At 41.5% G+C, this 20240-nt stretch overlaps 1 protein-coding gene across 3 annotated transcripts in view; it reads left to right on the top strand.

The window, feature by feature from the left end:
- Window positions 1-16963, top strand: part of tspan9a (tetraspanin 9a) — a 292652-nt gene extending 275689 nt beyond the window's left edge. For all 3 annotated transcript variants that reach the window (XM_046310828.1, XM_046310819.1, XM_046310812.1), the window contains 4 exons: window positions 4928-5029; window positions 5461-5592; window positions 8317-8400; window positions 12022-16963. In XM_046310828.1, coding sequence (XP_046166784.1) covers window positions 4928-5029; window positions 5461-5592; window positions 8317-8400; window positions 12022-12093 — 390 coding nt within the window. In that variant the 3' untranslated portion in view covers window positions 12094-16963. The remainder of the gene's footprint in view (window positions 1-4927; window positions 5030-5460; window positions 5593-8316; window positions 8401-12021) is intronic.
- The last annotated feature ends 3277 nt before the right edge of the window (window positions 16964-20240 follow it).

Genomic DNA, 20240 nt, shown 5'->3' with positions numbered 1-20240 from the left:
GAGAATAGAATAGAATCAAATTGAGGACTGTAATTATAATACCAACGTATAATTTTCAAATCTGATATTTGCAACTGGAATAGACTATTCACCACCGTACATTCTGATCTAAAGGTACAGGTGAAACTACACACTACTACACACTATACCTGGCCATGCACTGAGCTCTTCTACTGCAGCGCCATCATAGTCCGTCCCTGCATGCATCCCCAATACATAGTTCAGTTTAGATTCTGCTATTCCAATCCTTGGCCTTTCTGTAGCCTACAATGTTTTCAAATATTAGATTTTGCGCTGGCATTGGACATGGGAACTGTAGAACACTTTCTCTCAATCGGGATGATATCTCTTCAGAAATATATGTATTTCTATATGCCCCATTTTATTCAGAGCTGGACATGGTGTTGGATTGTGGCGTCTGATCCATCGGTTTCTAATGAAGACCATGATCTAATTCAACTGGCCGGTGTCATTTCTGTCAGAGCGATACAACCGTGACGTTTACCATATGCTTTCCTTATCCGGATTTGTTTACACTTCAAGGATATCCGTACAAGATGCGTCTTCGACGAACTCCGGAGGTGGTCAGGAAGAGCTAATCCCAATCAGATCACAATGTGTCTTTTGATTGTCTACACCTGTCGACAAATGTGGGCACAATCAGAATGTGGACAGGACCGGGGCAACGGCTGGCGTCTCTCTCCCATCCCATTCTGCTGATGCAGGTGGATCTGCAGCTCAAATGAAGCCAGCAGCGTGCTCCATAATGAGAGAGATTTTACACTCTGTCAATATATCTCCTTGAGATATTCTGTCGATGCATTTTGACAGGTTCTGAGGAAAGTTAATGAGTGATGAGTGACAGTTTTCTCTAAGAACGGCATAGTTTTGCTATCCGAGAACAATTTTGCCGTCTGCATAGACTTACTTGATTCGAGCATGTTATGAGAACTATCTCACACAAAAGAATTGTTTGTATCCATTTCTGCCGCAAAGGGAGAAAAATAGGTCAAAGCAGTGAGAGATCAAACCTGTCGTTTGTTTCATAGTCATTTCTATGCCTCTCGTTAGCGATGGTAAAAACTAGATCATTATGTTGCATTTCAAGACATATCGAAGACTCTCACACGTACGTTGGAGGGAGGGTGGAAAGAAAGAAAATGGGCTTTTGGGCTCAGAAGATGACTGGTCCCCTGTTCTCTCCTGTGATTGTGTGGCTGTGGGGAGGAGTAATGAGGAGAGAGACTCGTGGAGGAGAGGAGAGATGGGACAGAGAGGCAGGGATAGATTATGGTGCTTTTCATCTCATTTCCCTGCACATTGACAGATATGATGATGCCTTCACGCTGATGAGGAACAATACAGATACACTGCTCTACTTTGGGAGAAAAAAATGATGATTTGAAATTATGCAAATTTTATTTCAAAAGTTTGGGAGAATTTAAGTGGGTTATGAATAATGAATAATTACTTAGCCTTTTTTTAAATGATAAATTATAATTATTCTGAAAAAGTGAATTACTCTTTTATGATTAATTCAGCAAATAGTTTATTTACGCCCTTTATGGTAGAGCAATTCTGTGGGTTTTTTCCAGACCGATAACGAATCACCTCGAGAAAAACAAGTTCAAAAGTTTTGCTGTGTTTCGCTCACTGTGACACTGAATATAAGAGGGCTTCTTCTGGTCTTTCAAAAGGGGAATCTGATATTTGAATGTCCTCAGCAAGACCCGAGTGTCATTATAAGTGTTATTCTCCAGCTGCTCAATTCCTGTTGAGCCAGAAGTGTATTTTGATGCCTGAACCATAATAATTATCCCCTCTTGCTATACAGCAAGCCCCTCTATAATAACAATGTTCAACTTCTCCCCAGTCAGTCTGTTAGTGTTTCATCTAAGAGTGTAGATTAGTGAGGAGAGGCACATTAGTCTGTTAGTGTTTCATGTAAGAGAGTAGATCAGAGAGGACAGGCACGCTGCATCTCCTTCCCAATGGGCACAAATTGGTCAAATCAACGTTGTTTCAATATTGTGATGTGGAATCTAGGTGGAAAATACATTGGATTTGCAAAAAGGAATCCACGTAAACTGTTATTTTATGGGTTAACCGCAGGATTATGTCATTATGGTAACCAATTTTCAACATAGACAAACCTTGTATAAATTATGTTGAATTTTTACCTTTGAAACAATGTCAGGTCTTCAACGTTGTATCCACTATCTGAAAAAACAACAGGCTGGGCAGCACCTCCTGCTGCAGAGTTGATTTATCTACAGCTATCCATTTCGTCTCAAATCTGGGGTTTTAACCAAGCCCAGCTTTGATATTTGTCACTGACTACTACCAATGTGCAGTGGCGATCCGTCATTCAGGGCAGAGCCCCACCTGTTTTCAGCCCAAGAATATCAAATACATTGTTTTTTTTGGGGGGGGGGGGTTCCTGTTTGCGTGTTAATTTTGCATTAATACGTGTCACATATCAGTCTGCAAACAGGGTAAAATAAATTTAAAAAATCATTGAGTTAAATAAAGCCTCCATACAAACCTGGTCTCTTTTTTGTTTTCTTGAGTAAGGCAGATACAAAATGCAGGTGTTTCAGCCTAACTCAGTGTTTTATGTGGTGGTGGGGCTGCCAGCGGACAATACGGAGCATAGGGGTTGGCAATGTTCTCTAGTTGACCCTGTAATCATCTAATATTGTAAGAGCTTTCATTGTCTGCTTATATTCCCCCTTTATTTATCCTACAGTTCTGACTTGGTGTACAGGGAGAATACTGTAAGAACTGCCCTTGTTCTGAATTTTGTTGCTGTACATTTCAAAAGTGCTGAACAAATAGATATGGACTTTTTCTGTCCTAGCTCGCTCATTAATGTCTTAATCGAAATTACGGATTGCCTCTTATCCGCTTGTCATCCCCTTATGCCACAGCTTGTCCATCTCAATTGTCAGTAGAAACCACATTTGTTTAAGCAAGTCAGCCGTATCTGCTATGTTTTTTTAAAGGCAGTAAATGAGGCTGAATTAACTGTTTCGCTGCCAGACAAGGCTCCGCTGATAGCCATGTGTAGCAGTGGTAAGATGTTGGGACTCTGCTGTTGGGACAGCTTTATGTAGGCCCTAACAGTTTGTTAGCAGTCGATACATTTCCCTTTAAAGCGTCAGTCAAAAACGTGATTTCTTTCCCCCTGTATTTGTTTTGTATTTTTGTATCAAAAATGACTGAAAAATCAACAGGAATTCGTTTAAAAAAAGTTTTAATTTAGTAAATATATTCCCACAAATAAAATGTATGTCTCAATGTAGTCAAGCTATGAAATGATTGTTATTTTCAAATATAATATAGTATATATAGGGCTTAGTTGTTGTCAATTTGCAGTTTACAAAATATTATTATAATTTTCCAGCCCCCTCAACCATAATCTCAGATAAAAATCATCCTGTGGCTGAATCTAGTTGCCTACCCATGCTCTCTAGACTCTAGACGATCCTATCCGCCAATTATGGCTGTGTATGTAAATAAATGTATCAACATGCCCACACAATCAGTATTTCAATGGCTAAAGGAGGCTCATGAAAATAAATTATATAATATTATATTTGGAGTTATTTTCATGAAATAAATGTACATTGATTTATTAGACATACAGTGATGATTTAATATTTAACATATAAAAAAAATGATTTTAAATGTTGATATTTGGTTGAGTAACCAAACAAACAGAATTCGATATGACTTTTGTAAGACAGTAAATAGCCTAAAGTTAGGTTATCTTACAAACTAATAAAACAGTATTTATTCAACCTTAAAATGAGTAACACATCCAAAGCCACATTTTGAGGTTACTGTAATTATACATTTTCTAATGTAGGCCTAATCGTAGAAAGAGTGCATGTTCACGATAGCATTCAAAGGTTGCAGGTCTGTGGAGATCTTTTGCGATAATAATCTGTGCATTATCTCAAACAGCATCGATCACTTGCAATATGTATTTTCAATGTAGTATCAATAGCAATGTGCATGTCATTTGGTTGTGATGAAGCACAGTGAGAAAACTGAAGTAGAAATACAAAAGATCTGTTTGTTGTGCTTTTAAATGGTTGAAAGCGCAGGAATAACACATTTAGATGACAACTGAATCAAAAATCAGACATGGTTTTTCCATTGGAATTTGGTTGCTCTTTCAGATGGTTGAGAGCATAGTGATAGATAACACATTAGGAATTCAACAAACTTCTGTGGTTTTTGTTGTTGTTGTTGTGGGGGAATAAAGGTTCAAGTCTCATTGATCAACGTCGCAATCAAATATTACCCACATTTCCATGTTGAAATGACGTGGTGTGCCCAGCGGGTTGTAACTTCCACTGACAGCGTCGCCACGGTTATTGTGCCATTCGTGTCAATGGGGGGACATCTTGTACTTCTACAGACATTACATTACAGTTGCTTTATGCTTTAAGATTTCAACATGAAACAAATTGCCTGTTTTATGTCCTGTAAGACCCGCACGCACTCCTCTTACAGACACAGTGTCATTTCTCGATATAATGACTCCCATCTCTGCACACCGCTTTCAATCTTCCATGGTCGTTTCCCAGCCCTCTAGGCATACACGGCTGCTCTGGAACAGCCAAGCATAGATTGTATGCAATAATCTCATTAACACGTGTGATGAAATATTTATATCCATTAGAAATGACATGAGCACTGATCGTATTGTTAAGATCCGGTCGAGAGGAAAACGCAATAGCTACGCCAAAAGGCATATTTAAATGTAGGCTCAGTGGAGGGAATCGAGAGACGTCAAAGGCAAACCTTCAGATTCAACAAATGATACACGGCATAATCCAATGTGTCTGACAGATTTCTAGGTCACCTGGAGCCATCTATCCAACCAAGGTCTGTGTGTTGTGTGATCTGTCCTCAGGTCAGTGAGAATGCCAAGCAGGACCTGAAGGACGGCTTGTCTCTGTACAACACAGACAACAATGTAGGCCTCAGGAACGCATGGAACATCATCCAAGCAGAGGTATGGAGTATGTGACATTCTAGGATCATGACCATTCGTGAACGATCCACTTTCACGTGTAAAACAGCAAAATAACTTTCATGTGGACTCAAGTTCACCTCAGGATAGTGCATAAATGCATTTATAACGAAGCCTTCGGCTGAAAGCATTTTTGCTGTAAATACCATGGATGGTTGAATTTACAGAACAGCCGGTATGGAACATCCATACTGTTTCTTGGAATATGCTATGGGCTCCTTAAGATACAGCATCTTAAGATACAGCATCTTACAGGGAGCGTACATACGTAATTACAATAGACTAACCTACTGACGTATCCATCAGAATTGTTTTAAGGACGGGTAGCACAGGTAGCACAGGTAGCACAGGTAGCACAGGTAGCACAGGTAGCACTAACTTCTGCCGTCGCCCTCCGTGTGTGTGTCCTGCAGTGGAAGTGCTGTGGGGTGGTAGGGTACACAGATTGGCACGAGGCCCTCAAGGAGAAGGTGGTGCCCGACCGCTGCTGCCAGGAGCACTACCAGGAGTGCGGACGCAACTCCACCAACATGTTCTGGACACGGGTGAGTGGGCACACTGGACACCAGGCGGACACAGGGCAGTCACTGTCATGAGATGTGGATCCTCTGGAATAAATTGGAGGCTTATAGGTCATATATTAAACAATCAAATGTGATCAATGTCACAAGCATGGGAAACCAAAGAGCATTTTAACACCAGAAAAGCCGTGCCCTTTGACCCAATGACCCTTTGACCCTACAATGTAATAAATACATTTCATATATGGTATCGGAAACATATATATATTTTTTGTGTGTATGAAGGTCTTGGGTAACATCAGAATATGACAACAAAAACATTGAACACAATAGCATTTTCAATAGTTTACGTTACTGTGGCACATGCTCATGTTTGGAGTGCATGGAACAGTGGTTATCATTGGAAAACGTTTTATTTGGAAATAGAGCTTATCTCTTTCATTTTGAGAGTTATTTGGCAATGGTAAGGATTTTCGTAACCTCATAATCTGATCTTTCTGATAATATATAGAAATCAAAACATTTTACCTGCATGTAACTTATGTAGGAGGATTTGAAAAAGTTATTTTTTTGCGCACAAAAAAATAAATACAAGAAATCCTCTTAAATCTGCTTCTAACACATTCCGTTTGTGATATCGAAATATATTTTTTTTACAACATATGTGAGTTAAATAGACTTATATAGGAAAAGTCAAGGATGGAGGGTGGCATGACGTAAACATGGACTCACTCGGCTCTTCTAGTGCCAATCAAAGAGTGCACAGATTCTTTCTGCTCAGACAAAAGGTGCATCTAAAAGAAGTATATATTTCAAATGACTATACAATCGTTACTTTGCAAGTGTGTTGAGGTAAGGATTGTATTGTTTTGAACATAATTTTGATTTTAAGTAGGCTAACATTGCTTACTTTGTCAGCAGTTTGATTTTATAGCACAATACTTCAGGGTCTACATGTTCCCTATATTTCTGTACTGCAGAATTGATTTAATTGATTTAATACTCTGATCACACGCAAACATAATTCACTTTCATAGCAGCCACATACTGTAGCATGATCCCTTTGGTAATTGTATCATTTCATCTCGCATCTATGCGCTCTCCTCCTCACCCTTCGCTTGTGGACTTCCGTGCACAACATGTCAGCTGTCAGTGACCGCTACACACAGCCTACATCGCTCTCTCCATATTATAACGTCATAGTCAACATAGCTACTAGAACTAACACGTTAGTAAACCCGCAACAATCATGCAGTACAGTGTACAGTCAGCAAGGAGGTTAGCAGTTACACCGGCAGGCCCTGGTGGCCGGTGAAATTAATACAACCAAAAGCCAAAAGCTTACCTTGACATGGCAGTGTAAAAGTGTTGGATAGCCATAGGCAGCTAGCTAACTAACGTAGCATCCCTCTCTGTTTGAGCCGGATGTTTGAGTAGGCTAAACTAGCTAGCTGCATTCGCTAGCTAAGTAAGGGAAAGTGAAAAAAATATGAAACATACAGTAGCTAACTCTCTCGCTTCTCCTTCCTTTTTGAAAAAATGTATTTACTCAAAACTGTTCAACTATTGTCTTTCTCTCTCTCTTTTTTTTACCTTTATTTTACTAGGCAAGTCAGTTAAGAACAAATTCTTATTTTCAATGACAGGCGTAGGAACAGTGGGTTAACTGCATGTTCAGGGGCAGAACAACAGACTTGTACCTTGTCAGCTCGGGGATTCGAACTTGCAACCTTTCGGTTACTAGTCCAACGCTCTAACCACTAGGCTACCCTGCCGCCCCAAGTACTCACCAAATCTTATGCACTGCTGTGCTAGCTAGCTGTACTTTTGCTTTCAGTACTATATTCATTCTCTGATCCTTTGATTGGATGGACAGCATGTCAGTTCAAGCTGCAAGAGCTCTGATAGGTTGGAGGACATCCTCCAGAAGTTCTGATAATTACTATGCAAATCTATGGAAAGGGGTGAGAACCACGAACATCCTAGATTTTGTATTGAAGTGAATGTACCCAGAGGAGGACGGAAGCTAACTATCCTCCGGCTACACCATGGTGTTACCCTACAGAGTGTTGTTAAGGCTACTGTAGATCTTTATTGCAAAACAGTGTGTTTTAATCAATAATTTGGTGACGTGAATATGTTTAGTTTTATATAGTTTTACATTTAGTAGAGTGTATGGCTTAAACGATTTTCCGGGCCTTCCTTCCACACCGCCTGATACAGATGTCCTGAATGGCAGGGAGCTCGGCCCCAGTGATGTAGTAAGCTGTCCGCTGTAGTGCCACGCGATCGATGGCGGTGCTATTGCCATACCAGGCAGCGATACAGCCAGTCAATATGCTCTCAATGGTACAGCTGTAGAACGTTTTCAGAATTTGAGGGCCCATGCCAAACTTTTTCAAGTAGTAGTGACCTGTGAATGAACCTGTGATTGATAACATCTAACAATATACATGAACCAGAGATGATAGCTACAGAAGGGCCACTTCAGTGATTTTACTATCTTTCCTCCCCAACAACCTTGTGCGTCCGAAATATTAAATGTCTTGCCATATTCAAAATTGAACGATCCAAAGTGTTTTCCAATTGCTGTTTTTGACAGAACGTTATTTATCTCCATCGAGTGACTCTTACTATTCTTCCATATTTCCTCCATCACCCCCTATTCTATCTTTCTTCTATATCTCTCTCTCTCTCTCAAGTGCTAGTGTCCGCTCACACTTCTATTGTTGTCCCTCTGTCCCCCAGGGCTGCTATGAGAAGGTGGAGGAGTGGCTCGATGACAATAAGCATCTCATGGGAACCATTGGCATGTGCATCTTGGTAGTGCAGGTAAGCAGCAAGCTCTCTCCATGAAGCATGTGTGTGTGTGTGTGTGTGTGTGTGTGTGTGTGTGTGTGTGTGTGTGTGTGTGTGTGTGTGTGTGTGTGTGTGTGTGTGTGTGTGTGTGTGTGTGTGTGTGTGTGTGTGTGTGTGTGTGTGTGTGTGTGTGTGTGTGTGTGTGTGTGTGTGTGTGTGTGTGTGTGTGTGTGTGTAACTTCACAGCCATACTCTCCCTGTGAGAGACAGGCCAGTAATAAAGTCCATGCTCAGTGGGCGTAGTAGTATCTACACATTCTGCCGTACTGAAATATCGAAGATGGTGTCTGGTGTTCCCTGGTCCTGTCTGAGAAAATCAAAGCACCTTGGCTCTGTGCCCAACGCTGGAGCCAGACACCAGGAAGTGATATAAGACCTGATAAAGAGATCTCAGCATGCTGCATCCCTATGTTCCTCCTGTCTGTCCTTTCTGTCTGACTCTCTGACTACCCTAAAGTACCTGTCTGACTATCTTTTCTCGTGGTATGTCTCTCTGACTACCCTAAAGTACCTGTCTGACTATCTTTTCTCGTGGTATGTCTCTCTGACTACCCTAAAGTACCTGTCTGACTATCTTTTCTCGTGGTATGTCTCTCTGACTACCCTAAAGTACCTGTCTGACTATCTTTTCTCGTGGTATGTCTCTCTGACTACCCTAAAGTACCTGTCTGACTATCTTTTCTCGTGGTATGTCTCTCTGACTACCCTAAAGTACCTGTCTGACTATCTTTTCTCGTGGTATGTCTCCCTGACTACCCTAAAGCACCTGTCTTCCCAACCTGTCTGCCTCCTTGTCTACGCTTCCTGTCTTGCCTACCTGTCTAACTCCAGCTGCCTCTCTGCTCTTCCCTACCTACTCTGTGTCAGAGGCAGGAGAGCCCAAGCTCTTTAACGTATAGACGTAGAGTTGTCACCATGATTTTAGACTGTACCACAGGGCTGGTCTGCGCTCTCTCTGCTCACACACATGATCAAATCCCAAACACGCCTGTTGCATAGGGTGTTTTTGAGAGAGGGATAGAAAGAGAGCAGGAGAGAAGTAGAGGAAGAGAATGAGAGAGATATAAAGAGGATATATAGAAGGCTGAGCCTGCAGCAGCAGAAGGATAATATACTGTACATAGTTTACTTTTCCTTTGACTTTTGGCCTGACCCCACCACCTAACATTCCCCAGCCCATTACTGAGAGAGTAGCAGAAATGGGTCTCATTAAAAGGCAGTCTGCAGAGAGATGGCCTGTGTGGTCCAGCGGTTAGTGTTGGCACACGTGTATCCCTGTGCCGGCATGGGTTTGAATCCGGTCCACTGCCTACTGCCCTTTGACTCAAACTCCTGTCTTTTCTGTATTCACACTATTGTCCTATCTGCTTAATAACAAAATATGGAACCTAGAACCATAGATAGACTTTGCTTCAGACCTCTACTTTGCTCTGTAGAGTAAGCTGGAGAAAGCTGGGGAGAGTCCGCATGAGTTAAAAACCTCTCTGGGATATGTGGGACGGTAGCGTCCCACTTGGCCAAAAGCCAGAGAAAATGCAGAGCGCCAAATTCAAATCAATCCCTATAAAAATGTAACTTTCATGAAATCACACATGTAAGATACCAAATGAAAGCTACAAGTGTTGTGAATCCAGCCAACGTGTCAGATTTCAAAAAGGCTTTTCAGCGAAAGCAAACAATGCTATTATCTGAGGATAGCACCTCCATGACCAGAAGAGAGAAAACATATTTCAACCCTGCAGGCGCTACACAAAACGCAGAAATACAAATATAAATCATGCCTTACCTTTGACGAGCTTCTTCTGTTGACACTCCAATATGTCCCATAAACATCAAATGGTCCTTTTGTTCGATTAATTCCGTGCACATATATCCAAAATGTCCATTTATTTGGTGTGTTTGATCCAGAAAAACACCGGGTCCAACATGCGCAACGTGACTACAAAATATCTCAAAAGTTACCTGTAAAGTTTGCCAAAACATTTCAAACTACTTTTGTAATACATCTTTAGGTATTTTTTAAAGTAAATCATTGATAAAATTGAAGACGGGATGATCTGTGTTCAATACAGGAAGAAAACAAACTGACGCATGCTTTCTGGTCATGCGCCTCTATCAAACAGTACACATGAAGTGACCCTCGTTCAAGATGGCCGTACTTCTTCATTACACAAAGGAATAACCTCAACCAATTTCTAAAGACTGGTGACATCCAGCGGAAGTGGTAGGAACTGCAAGCAAGTCCCTTAGAAATCTGGATTCCCAATGAAAACGCATTGGAAGAGAGTGACCTCAAAAAGAAATGGTTTGTCCTCAGGGTTTCGCCTGCTACATAAGTTATGTTATACTCACAGACATGTTATACTCACAGACATGTTTCAAACAGTTTTGGAAACTTCAGAGTGTTTTCTATCCAAATCTACTAATACTATGCATATCTTATATTCTGGGGATGAGTAGCAGGCAGTTGAATGAATGAATGTTTTTCATCCAAAATTCCAAATGCTGCCCCCTATCCTATCCAAAGCCTCTGTCCTACAGGTGCATCCCTAATGCAGACATACTGAGCAGGGTGTGTGTCTGTGTGTGACAAGGTTGGGGTTGGAGTTTGATCTGTGATGTGTGGTTGGCATTGCTCAAGAGCCTGGTATAATAACTGTTAGTTTTTTTCACCACACTGTGTTAGATATTAGGTGGGACTGGCAGGAGTTTAAGAAGGTATCCCTAAGCATATGGACCCAAGTTTGTCTGGAACGAAAGGGAAAGTCAGCAGCAGCTTATGCTAATCACAGTAGCAAAATACTTCCTACGGTAGCTAGTGAGCTAACTTCCGGCTACAGTAAGTGTGGTCTGCATGTGTAACTGACCTGGGTTCAAATACTACTTGAAATAATTTATAATAATGTATCTGGGCTTGACTGAGCTTTCCTGGCACAATGGAACCAATAGAATAGTCAAAAAACACAAACCCCGCCCATATGGCACTCTGGGCAGGCTAACGTTGTTTTTGAAAGATTTCAAATAGTATTTGAACCCAGTTATGTTCTGTAATAAAGAGTTTTACTCACTCCAGTCCTGACTGCTTCAGATAATGGCTTTAGGATCAGCCTCCCGACTTTGATGTGAAAGTAGTCCTACGTATCACAGGCTATTCCTTAATGGAAAACTTCAAAGAATAAACTTTTTTTTCATAATTTACCTCATTGACATAATGTGCTCACTTATCTCACGGTATTTCATCAGTGACATACAGAGGCATGTTGTTATATTTGATGTTTCAAGACGGCCTGAGTGAGAGAGGTGGTAGCCAATCTCTATCCATGGTTTGGAAATAGGAAAATGTGGGTTGTTTTCAAACTCTGCTGGAGGATTTTTCTTCAGTGTCATAAACTCAACACAAGCCCAGAAGCACTAACAGTGAATGTATTTCACCTAGTGTAGCAGAGTACATAACACAGGAGTTTGCTCACATCACTCAGAACTGACTGCACTGTACCATTCACTGTGTCCTCTGACTTTGATACAGTAATGATAAAACATCTTTATAGAGACTTCAAAGACCAAATTCATTTTTCTCCCTCTCCTCCTCTGCAGCTCCTGGGAATGGCGTTCTCCATGACACTGTTCCACCAAATCCACAGAACAGGGAAGAAGTATGACGCTTAGCGTGGGACAGACAGCACACAGAGAAAGGAGCCCCATGTACTGCCTGATGGGATAGACTCTGGATGCTCCCCCCCCCAACCCCCATTCCTCCTGTATCACAAAGCCTCCCACTCCCCACTCTTCCCAGAAACCCTGTACAGACTGCAGCTGTGTCACCCTTGTCCTCTTCCCTGTCCACTCCCACCATTCATTTGCCAAAGATAAATGGGACTGGAAGATGTCTTATGTCGTCTCTCTCCTGTTCAGAAGTAAATATAAATGTTTTGGGCGCTTGGACTAATAGTTTTGCGGGAGGCTTTACTAGTGCTCACACCCCCCCCGCAAGGCGAAGAAAGCGGTGAAAAGAAAGATTAGATTGTAGTCTCCAGGTTTTCATGGATTTTGTCGTGTTGATTGTTTATGTTAACTTCCTCTTTCCCTTGTAAATGATGAAAGGCTCCGACATGCTATGCTAGTTTTCTACTCCCCGGAACCCTTTTTCATTGAAAATGTCAGACAACATTTTTCTCCCCCAATACAGTATGATTTGTTTCTTCTAAATGTGTCCTTTATGCTCCTATGAAATGGAGTGTTTGATATGCTAAGTCAAGACTCTCAAACCCTGTTCCTGGAGAGCTACCATCCTGTAGGTTGTCACTCCAACCCTGTTCCTGGAGAGCTACCATTCTGTAGGTTGTCACTCCAACCCTGTTCCTGGAGAGCTACCATCCTGTAGGTTGTCACTCCAACCATCATCTAGTGCACCTGATTTGTATAATTGGCTGGTTTATAAATTGAATCAGCTTAGTTACAACTGGGGTTGGATCAAAAACCTACAGGAGGGTAACCCTCCAGAAACAGGGTTGGAGAGCCCTGTGTTATCGGTTGTCAGAGGTGTGGAATGGATGAGATGCACAGGAGGCTGCTGAGGGGAGGACGGCTCATAATAATGGATGGAATGGAGTGAATGAAATGGTATCAAACACATGGAAACTATGTGTTTGATGTTTTCGATGCCATGCTATTTAATCCGTTCCAGACATTACGGCCACCTGTGATGAGATGTGATGAGTTGCTGTGGATCAGGGATGGGCAACTCCAGTCCTAGGAGGGGCGAACTGGTGTGACACTCTTCTCCTAGCCCTATAGCTAACACACCTGATTAGACAAATTGCATGAATCTAAACTGAAGACTATGGGCGCGTTCCTCTGCCCAGGCGTTGCTGACGCATGCCAGATCTTACAATGCCTTGGATAGGTATTTTACTTATCAGCTAAACACATCATATGGTAAAGCAATCGGTCAGTCTATGGCACAGTCAATGACGTGGCACGCAACCATTGGCACGTAATGTCTGAGCAGGTAGCACAGGACCCACGATCAGTTGATTATTGGAGTCTGGTGTTAGCAGTGGCTGGGGAAAACGTGTGTCACCAACCAGGCCCCCGAGGACTGGAGTTTCCCATCCTTGCTGTGGATGGTCAGGGGTTGGGGTGGGTCCTAGGTCAAGGTTGTAATGCCATGAGCCCTAAGTGGGTGGTGCCCTGGATTCGTAGAGGTGTTTCCTGTGATGGAAAGAATTACACTTCAGAGGAATCAAGTTAAGAGTGCAGGGCTCTTCAACCCTGTTCCTAGAGAGCTACCCGCCTGTAGGTTTTCGCTCCAACCCCAGTTGTAACTGACCTGATTCAGTTTATCAACCAGCTAATTATTAGAATCATCTGCACTAGATTAAGGTTGGCGCAAAAACCTACAGAATGGTAGCTCTCCAGGAATGCCTGAACTCTTTAGTTTTTATTCCCTCTCTTTCTCCATCTCATCCTTTCGCTCTCTCTCTTACTTTTTACATGTCGGAACGGTAGGGGGGCGAGACAAGCTCTTCACAGTACACATTTTCACTGACATTCCTGCTAGACTAAGTGATGATGTGTCTACACCTGTAGTCTGGATTCTGCTGCTGTAGTTTTCAAAGCGCCTTCCCTGCGTCAGTCAGTCACAGAGTGGGTGGAAGGGAGGGAGTCTGATCAAAAGACGAGGCTGTGGTTCGGATATGGCAATGCGCCCTGTAGGACAAGTCGTTTTACTAGCGCTATAACGGTGGCCTATGTGCGGTTCAACAGGAAACAGTTTAGGACTACCTGGATAAGAAACATTTTTGTAGCATAAACATTTTCCTTTACATGCCCTATTGAACATGGCCCCGTTTTCCTTTAACATGTCAACATGCAGAAGTAGAGGGAACTTAAAAAAGCATTCACTTGCAACCTTCTGCTTGTAGTAATCAATTCATTGACTTATCGTTAACATAAAGGAGGGGAGGTTGGCTGAACTGACTGGATGTTTACTGTACTTTGGGGAATTTGGTTAGAAGTCTGATAATCGGGACCAGAAGTGTCTCAGTTCTAAAATCTCATCCTACAATTGAGGGAGGGTTAGAGGCTAGGATGCTGCTTGGGATAAGAGGTGTAAGAACTCTGGCATTGCTGCTACATGCGGATGTCGTGTGAAGGATCGAGGAGGCAGCAGGGGGTAAAGGACATTTAGCCAAACGCAGCTAACTCGGAGACACTGCGTCCTTCACACTCTGTCTGCATTAAGGATCATCTTCAGGACCATCTAAGGTCATTCATTAAATCTTAATTTGAACATATTGGGATGTACAATACTCTACATAGTGGTAGATGGCAGCAGATGTGGGTTTTGTGCATGGCTGTGTCACAGGCTCAGATAGTTGTTGTTGACCTTTCTGTCTCTGATTCACTGGATGCCCCATCATAATCCATGTTTTACAACCACAGGAAAAACATGACAGCTGCTGATGCAAAGCACTGGCATGAGCGCTTCACGTCCTCTGCCTGGATGCATCCACAAACATTCGGCACAATTTATCGCTCCCGCAAATGACGCGAGGTACACGGCAGGGTCGACATTTGTAGAGGTGTGACGATTGTCGTCGGTCACGTAAGAACAGGTTTGTACCCTGTGTACCTTACATCCGTGTGCCCCCTGCCACATTGCTTGCTCCCAGAAGTAATACTGCGTCTGATAATCATAGACGAAAGAGCACATTCATCTCAGCTGATCAGATCTGTGATCATTATTGTATTGTGAAAGTCTGACATTGCGACATTGTGTGAGGTGATTTGGGGTGGAAGGGTTAGATGTTGAATGAAATGCAGAATAGCCACTCCAGCATGAAGATAGATATACATGATCAAATCCTGATACAAAAACCGGCTTTACACTGTCCATATGTCAGACTTCGTTCAAGAATCATTTCAAAATCCCAAACAGTTTTCCCCTTTGTCATTCGCGTAACGTGTAACTGTCACTGCCATCTCTGAAATGGCGGTTTTCTACCATTTGACATTCACGTAACGTGTAACTGTCACTGCCATCTCTGAAATGGCGGTTTTCTACCATTTGACATTTTTCTGTTCTTCGGAAAGGAATCCATTCAAGTCTTTGCTTCCCGCATTCTCCCACCGTCAAGTGGTTTTTCAGTGTTTTATCAAACATATGTTGTTTGTTCATGTTCATAGAGGAGAAGAAGTCCATCACTTTAACACTAGTGTTTTATGATGTTGTGCCGTTGTACATGAGCTGTTTTTGTCTCTTGTTTTCATACGATCTGCTCTTTTACTGTGTTCTACTTGGCTTTGTTGTGTCAGAAGCTCACTGTCAGTCATCTGGAGAACATTAGGATTATATCCTTGGGATTATAGACAGATAGTTAGACGGGGGAATTGAAGACAAACAGGAACGTAACGTTATTCCTTTTTAGGGTGCAACTAAACCACCTTCCTGTCTTGACTTCGCCACAGGCATTTATTCCAGTCCTGTTTTGAGGGAGGAACATGCCGTCTGAGTAGGAGGGTCAATACATACTGCATGTTTGCTGTTTTGTTTTCTCTATACGGAGAGCTGGATCCAAACCGCATCGTAAAAGTATTGCAGAAAATAAGACTTTTCGGTCGATTTAAATTTAAAGTCAATATTCCCGCATTCACATATGTCGGCTCAATCTGAAATGACCTTACAAATGTCATCCATTTTGTGTACATTAGGATGTGCTATTCTATGATCTAATTCTTCTTACTGCATTACTGTTATTCTAGTCCTGGGAGTAACTGATCAACTGTTCTTGTTGCACCTCTGCAATAGGAAGGACCCCATGAACCTAATGCCCATGATATTGACAGAAGATGATATGAACATCCGCGCTCTCTCTGAACTGTTTATTTTTGGACGTCATTTTCTTAGCTGTACTAAGCGTTAACTCATTTCCTACCCATTAATTCATGTTGTTCATCTTTTATTTGTTTGATAGATTGTTTGCATTTGTACTTTTTAATTCAGGAGCATTGTAAAAGAAAATGTAAATGTGTTTTATTTTGGGGGGGGGGGGTTAGTACTGTATTGCTAGTTTCATTTACAGTATTGCAACTTGTAGTGAGAAATAGCATACATTTCATTCGTGGATTTGGAATGAGTATTAAGTATTTTTTTCCCTCTCTTCACATGGAAACACTGCCACAGACTGGAGATGGAAAGGGAAGAATGGTTATTGGGGGTTTTGTCTGCTATGGAAACAGCTCATTTCTACCACCTTTGACATATTTTTATAATCTCATCACTAATCCCTCACAACTAAAGCTGACTATCTGAGCTGTTCTGAAATGTAAGCTCTTGAATGGTGTGTTTGATGTAGTGTCATGGCAAAAGCGCAGTATTATCTGCTACATGTCAGCCTTGTCCTGTGGATTTTTTTTTGTTTTGTTGCTACATGTAAAAGAACTCGGAATATCTATATTAGGTGGTGCACTACATTTCATTCTTTAAATCCTACTATTTTTTAAATAAAGGAAAGTGTGTCGCAAAATCCCACTATACCCTGTACGCTCATTTGCCTTTCATGTTTGAAGACTGACGTCATTGTGTTGCTTTTTGTCTTGGCACCGCTGAGTATAGTTTTTAAAAGTACGGTTCGATTCGGAATCATTTCTAATATTTTGGTATATCACTGAATCAGTGAGTGAGCTGTCAGAAGTTAGGCTACATCAAGGGGGAAACCGTGAACAGCATCTTCCCTTAAAATGTGTGCTCATTTAAAGATAATGAAACCTACTGCAGACAGTGTGATGAACTAATCACAATAGAAAGTCAAATGACACAGTCGTCAGGTTTTAAGTTGTATTAGTGGTATGTACGGGATGCGCTTGGTATACATTGTCCAGTGAAATGCTTACTTGCAGGTTCCTTCTCAACAATGCAACAATAAGAAATAATAAAAGATATGAATATGAACATAAAATAAATTACAGCAGAATAGAATAAACATTTTAACATCAGTATGATACAGGAAGGCACAATTTATAGTCCAATATTTACACGTGTTTTGGTGAAGGGGGGATTGGGGGGGAAGTGTATAAATTGAGCAGTATAATAAGTCTGAGCCATATATAGATATCTCTATATACTGTATCTCACTTTATCTATGGCTCTGATTTTCTTCGAGTTGGTTTCTACAGATGTGTCCTATAAAATTGGCAATTTTATCTAGTATTTTTACTGTTTGATGTGAGCACAAGAGTATTTTTCTACTGAGCTTTACCCCCTGAGTTAGGCGTAGATTCAATCCATAGCACTGAAGATCCACACTACAGCGCGGTTCAAATCTAAAGGCAATGCTCCCACGTCACAGTAAGCGCAGCATATGTCGGCTCAATAGGAAATGACCTCGTCAATTCACCACAAAGGCCTGATTCACAGTCTCTTCTGAACAGTTCTCGTTCTTTGAACAGTGCAGCCGGTGGCTTTTAGTCTCGGGAGAGCACAGATCATTATCGCTACAGATTGAATCTAGGCCTTAGCCTATCTGTTCTCCTTCTCTCCTTCCTGTTTGGTAATGAGTAGAGTTTACTGTGCCATTCCATTCTGGCTTTCTTTCATCTCACTGATCCTTCTATGCAAAAAATAGGGGACAGGTGTGAAAAGAGTAAATGAGGTAGTTAGGAGAATGAGGAACAGCTGAGAGCAGGTTGAACGAATAAGTGCAAACCAGAGAGAGAGAGCGAGAGAGGGAGAGAGGGAGGGGGAGAGAGGGAAAGAACCTAATAAGACCAGCAGAGGGAAACGAATAGAAGGGAAGCACAGAGACAAGACATGATAATCAATGACAAAACATGACACAAACTTTGTGAAAATTAATATTTGTGTTCTTTCATTCTTTTCAAAACTATTTTTGTATATCAACCCTATCTTGTCACACAGCAGCAAACTGACTGTACATTAGAGTGTCTTAGTTTGAGAAACAGATGCCTCACAAGTCTGGCAGCTTCATTAAAGAACCTAATAAGACCAGCAGAGGGAAACGAATAGAAGGGAAGCACAGAGACAAGACATGATAATCAATGACAAAACATGACACAAACTTTGTGAAAATTAATATTTGTGTCATTCTCAAAACTTTTGGCCACGACTGACTGTACATTAGAGTGTCTAGTTTGAGAAACAGATGCCTCACAAGTCTGGCAGCTTCATTAAAGAGTACCCGCAAAACACCAGTCTCAACATCAACAGTGAAGAGGCAACTCCGGGATGTTGGCCTTCTAAGCAGAGTTCTTCTGTCCAGTGTCTGTGTTCGTTTGCCCATCTTAATCTTTTTATTGGCCAATCTGAGATACAGTTGAAGTCGGGAGTTTACAAACACCTTAGCCAAATAGATTTAAACTAAAGAGAAAGGTGGCCATTGTTACTCCCGGTCCTAGTGAAAAGCCAACTGTCCCGGTTGATATATTATCGAATAGATATTTGAAAAACACCCTGGGGATTGATTAGAAAAAACGTTTGACATTTTTCTGTGGACATTATGGATATAATTTGGAATTTTTGTCTAAGTTATGCCCAGGGATTCCTGGGCATAACGCACCAAACTAACGGAGGTATTTGGATATAAAAAATATCTTTATGGAACATTTGTTGTCTAACTGGGAGTCTCGTGAGTGAAAACATCCGAAGATCATCAAAGGTAAACAATTAATTTGATTGCTTTTCTGATTTTCGTGACCAAGTAACCTGATGCTAAGTGTACTTATTGTTTTGTTGAGCGATCGATAAACTTACACAAACGCTTGTATTGCTTTCGCTGTAAAGCATAATTTCAAAATCTGAGACGACAGGTTGATTAAGAAAAGGCTAAGCTGTGTTTTGCAATATTGCACTTGATGCACGTGATTTCATGAATATGAATATTTTCTAATAATATTATTTGACTGTGGCGCTATGCTATTCAGCGTTGCTGATGACAATTACACCGGATCCGGGATGGGTGGTTCAGAGAGGTTAACAAGTCACATAAGTGTCTTTAATAATGGTGTTTAACATTATTTTTGAATGACTAGCTCATCTCTGTAACCCACACATACAATTATCTGTAAGGTCCCTCAGTGAAAACATGTTTTTAGAAATGTTTGTACATTTATTGAAAATTAAATACAGAAATATCTCATTAACATAAGTATTCACACATGAGTCAATACTTTGTAGAAGCACTTTTGGCAGCTCTTATAGCTGTGGGTCTTTCTGGCTAAGTCTCTAAGAGCTTTCAACACCTGGATTGTGCAGCATTTGACCATTATTCTTTTCCAAATTCTCGTGAACGTGCAAATGGAGGGCTGAGGGGAAGGGCGTGACTTAGGATTCAGCCAATGCGGACATTGTGGACTTATAAGAGACATTTTACTACCATATGTAGATGCAACAGCTACAATGTGGGCACAATCAAAAAGGAGTGTGAACTGCTTGATGACCTTACTACCTTCTCCTGTCCAGTCTCAGACAGGGTCACCTGTCAACCAGCCAGGATGAACCTAAGAGCATCCAGGGCAAGATCCAATAACCAGCAGAGGGAATCACACACTAAGGTTCAAGGGGACCACAACACCCCAACAGCAGGTGTTAACTTATGTCTACAGGGAGAGAGAGCAGGACATGAGGATGCTTTTGTTATAGGTCAAATTTACATTTCCACATTGTTGAAGGCCACTTTCATTGGGTAGGCCCATACTAAGAAATCAGAAAATGTGATAGCCTACAGAGAATGCTCTGGTGTTGTAAAACATTGGCCAGGATTCCATCAGAGGCCCTTTGTCGTCAAGCACATTGC

Source organism: Oncorhynchus gorbuscha, linkage group LG02 (assembly GCF_021184085.1).
Source record: "Oncorhynchus gorbuscha isolate QuinsamMale2020 ecotype Even-year linkage group LG02, OgorEven_v1.0, whole genome shotgun sequence".
In the NCBI taxonomy this organism is placed as follows: domain Eukaryota; kingdom Metazoa; phylum Chordata; class Actinopteri; order Salmoniformes; family Salmonidae; genus Oncorhynchus; species Oncorhynchus gorbuscha.
The sequence above is the reverse complement of the archived record's forward strand: the minus strand, read 5'-3'. Positions and strand labels throughout refer to the sequence as shown.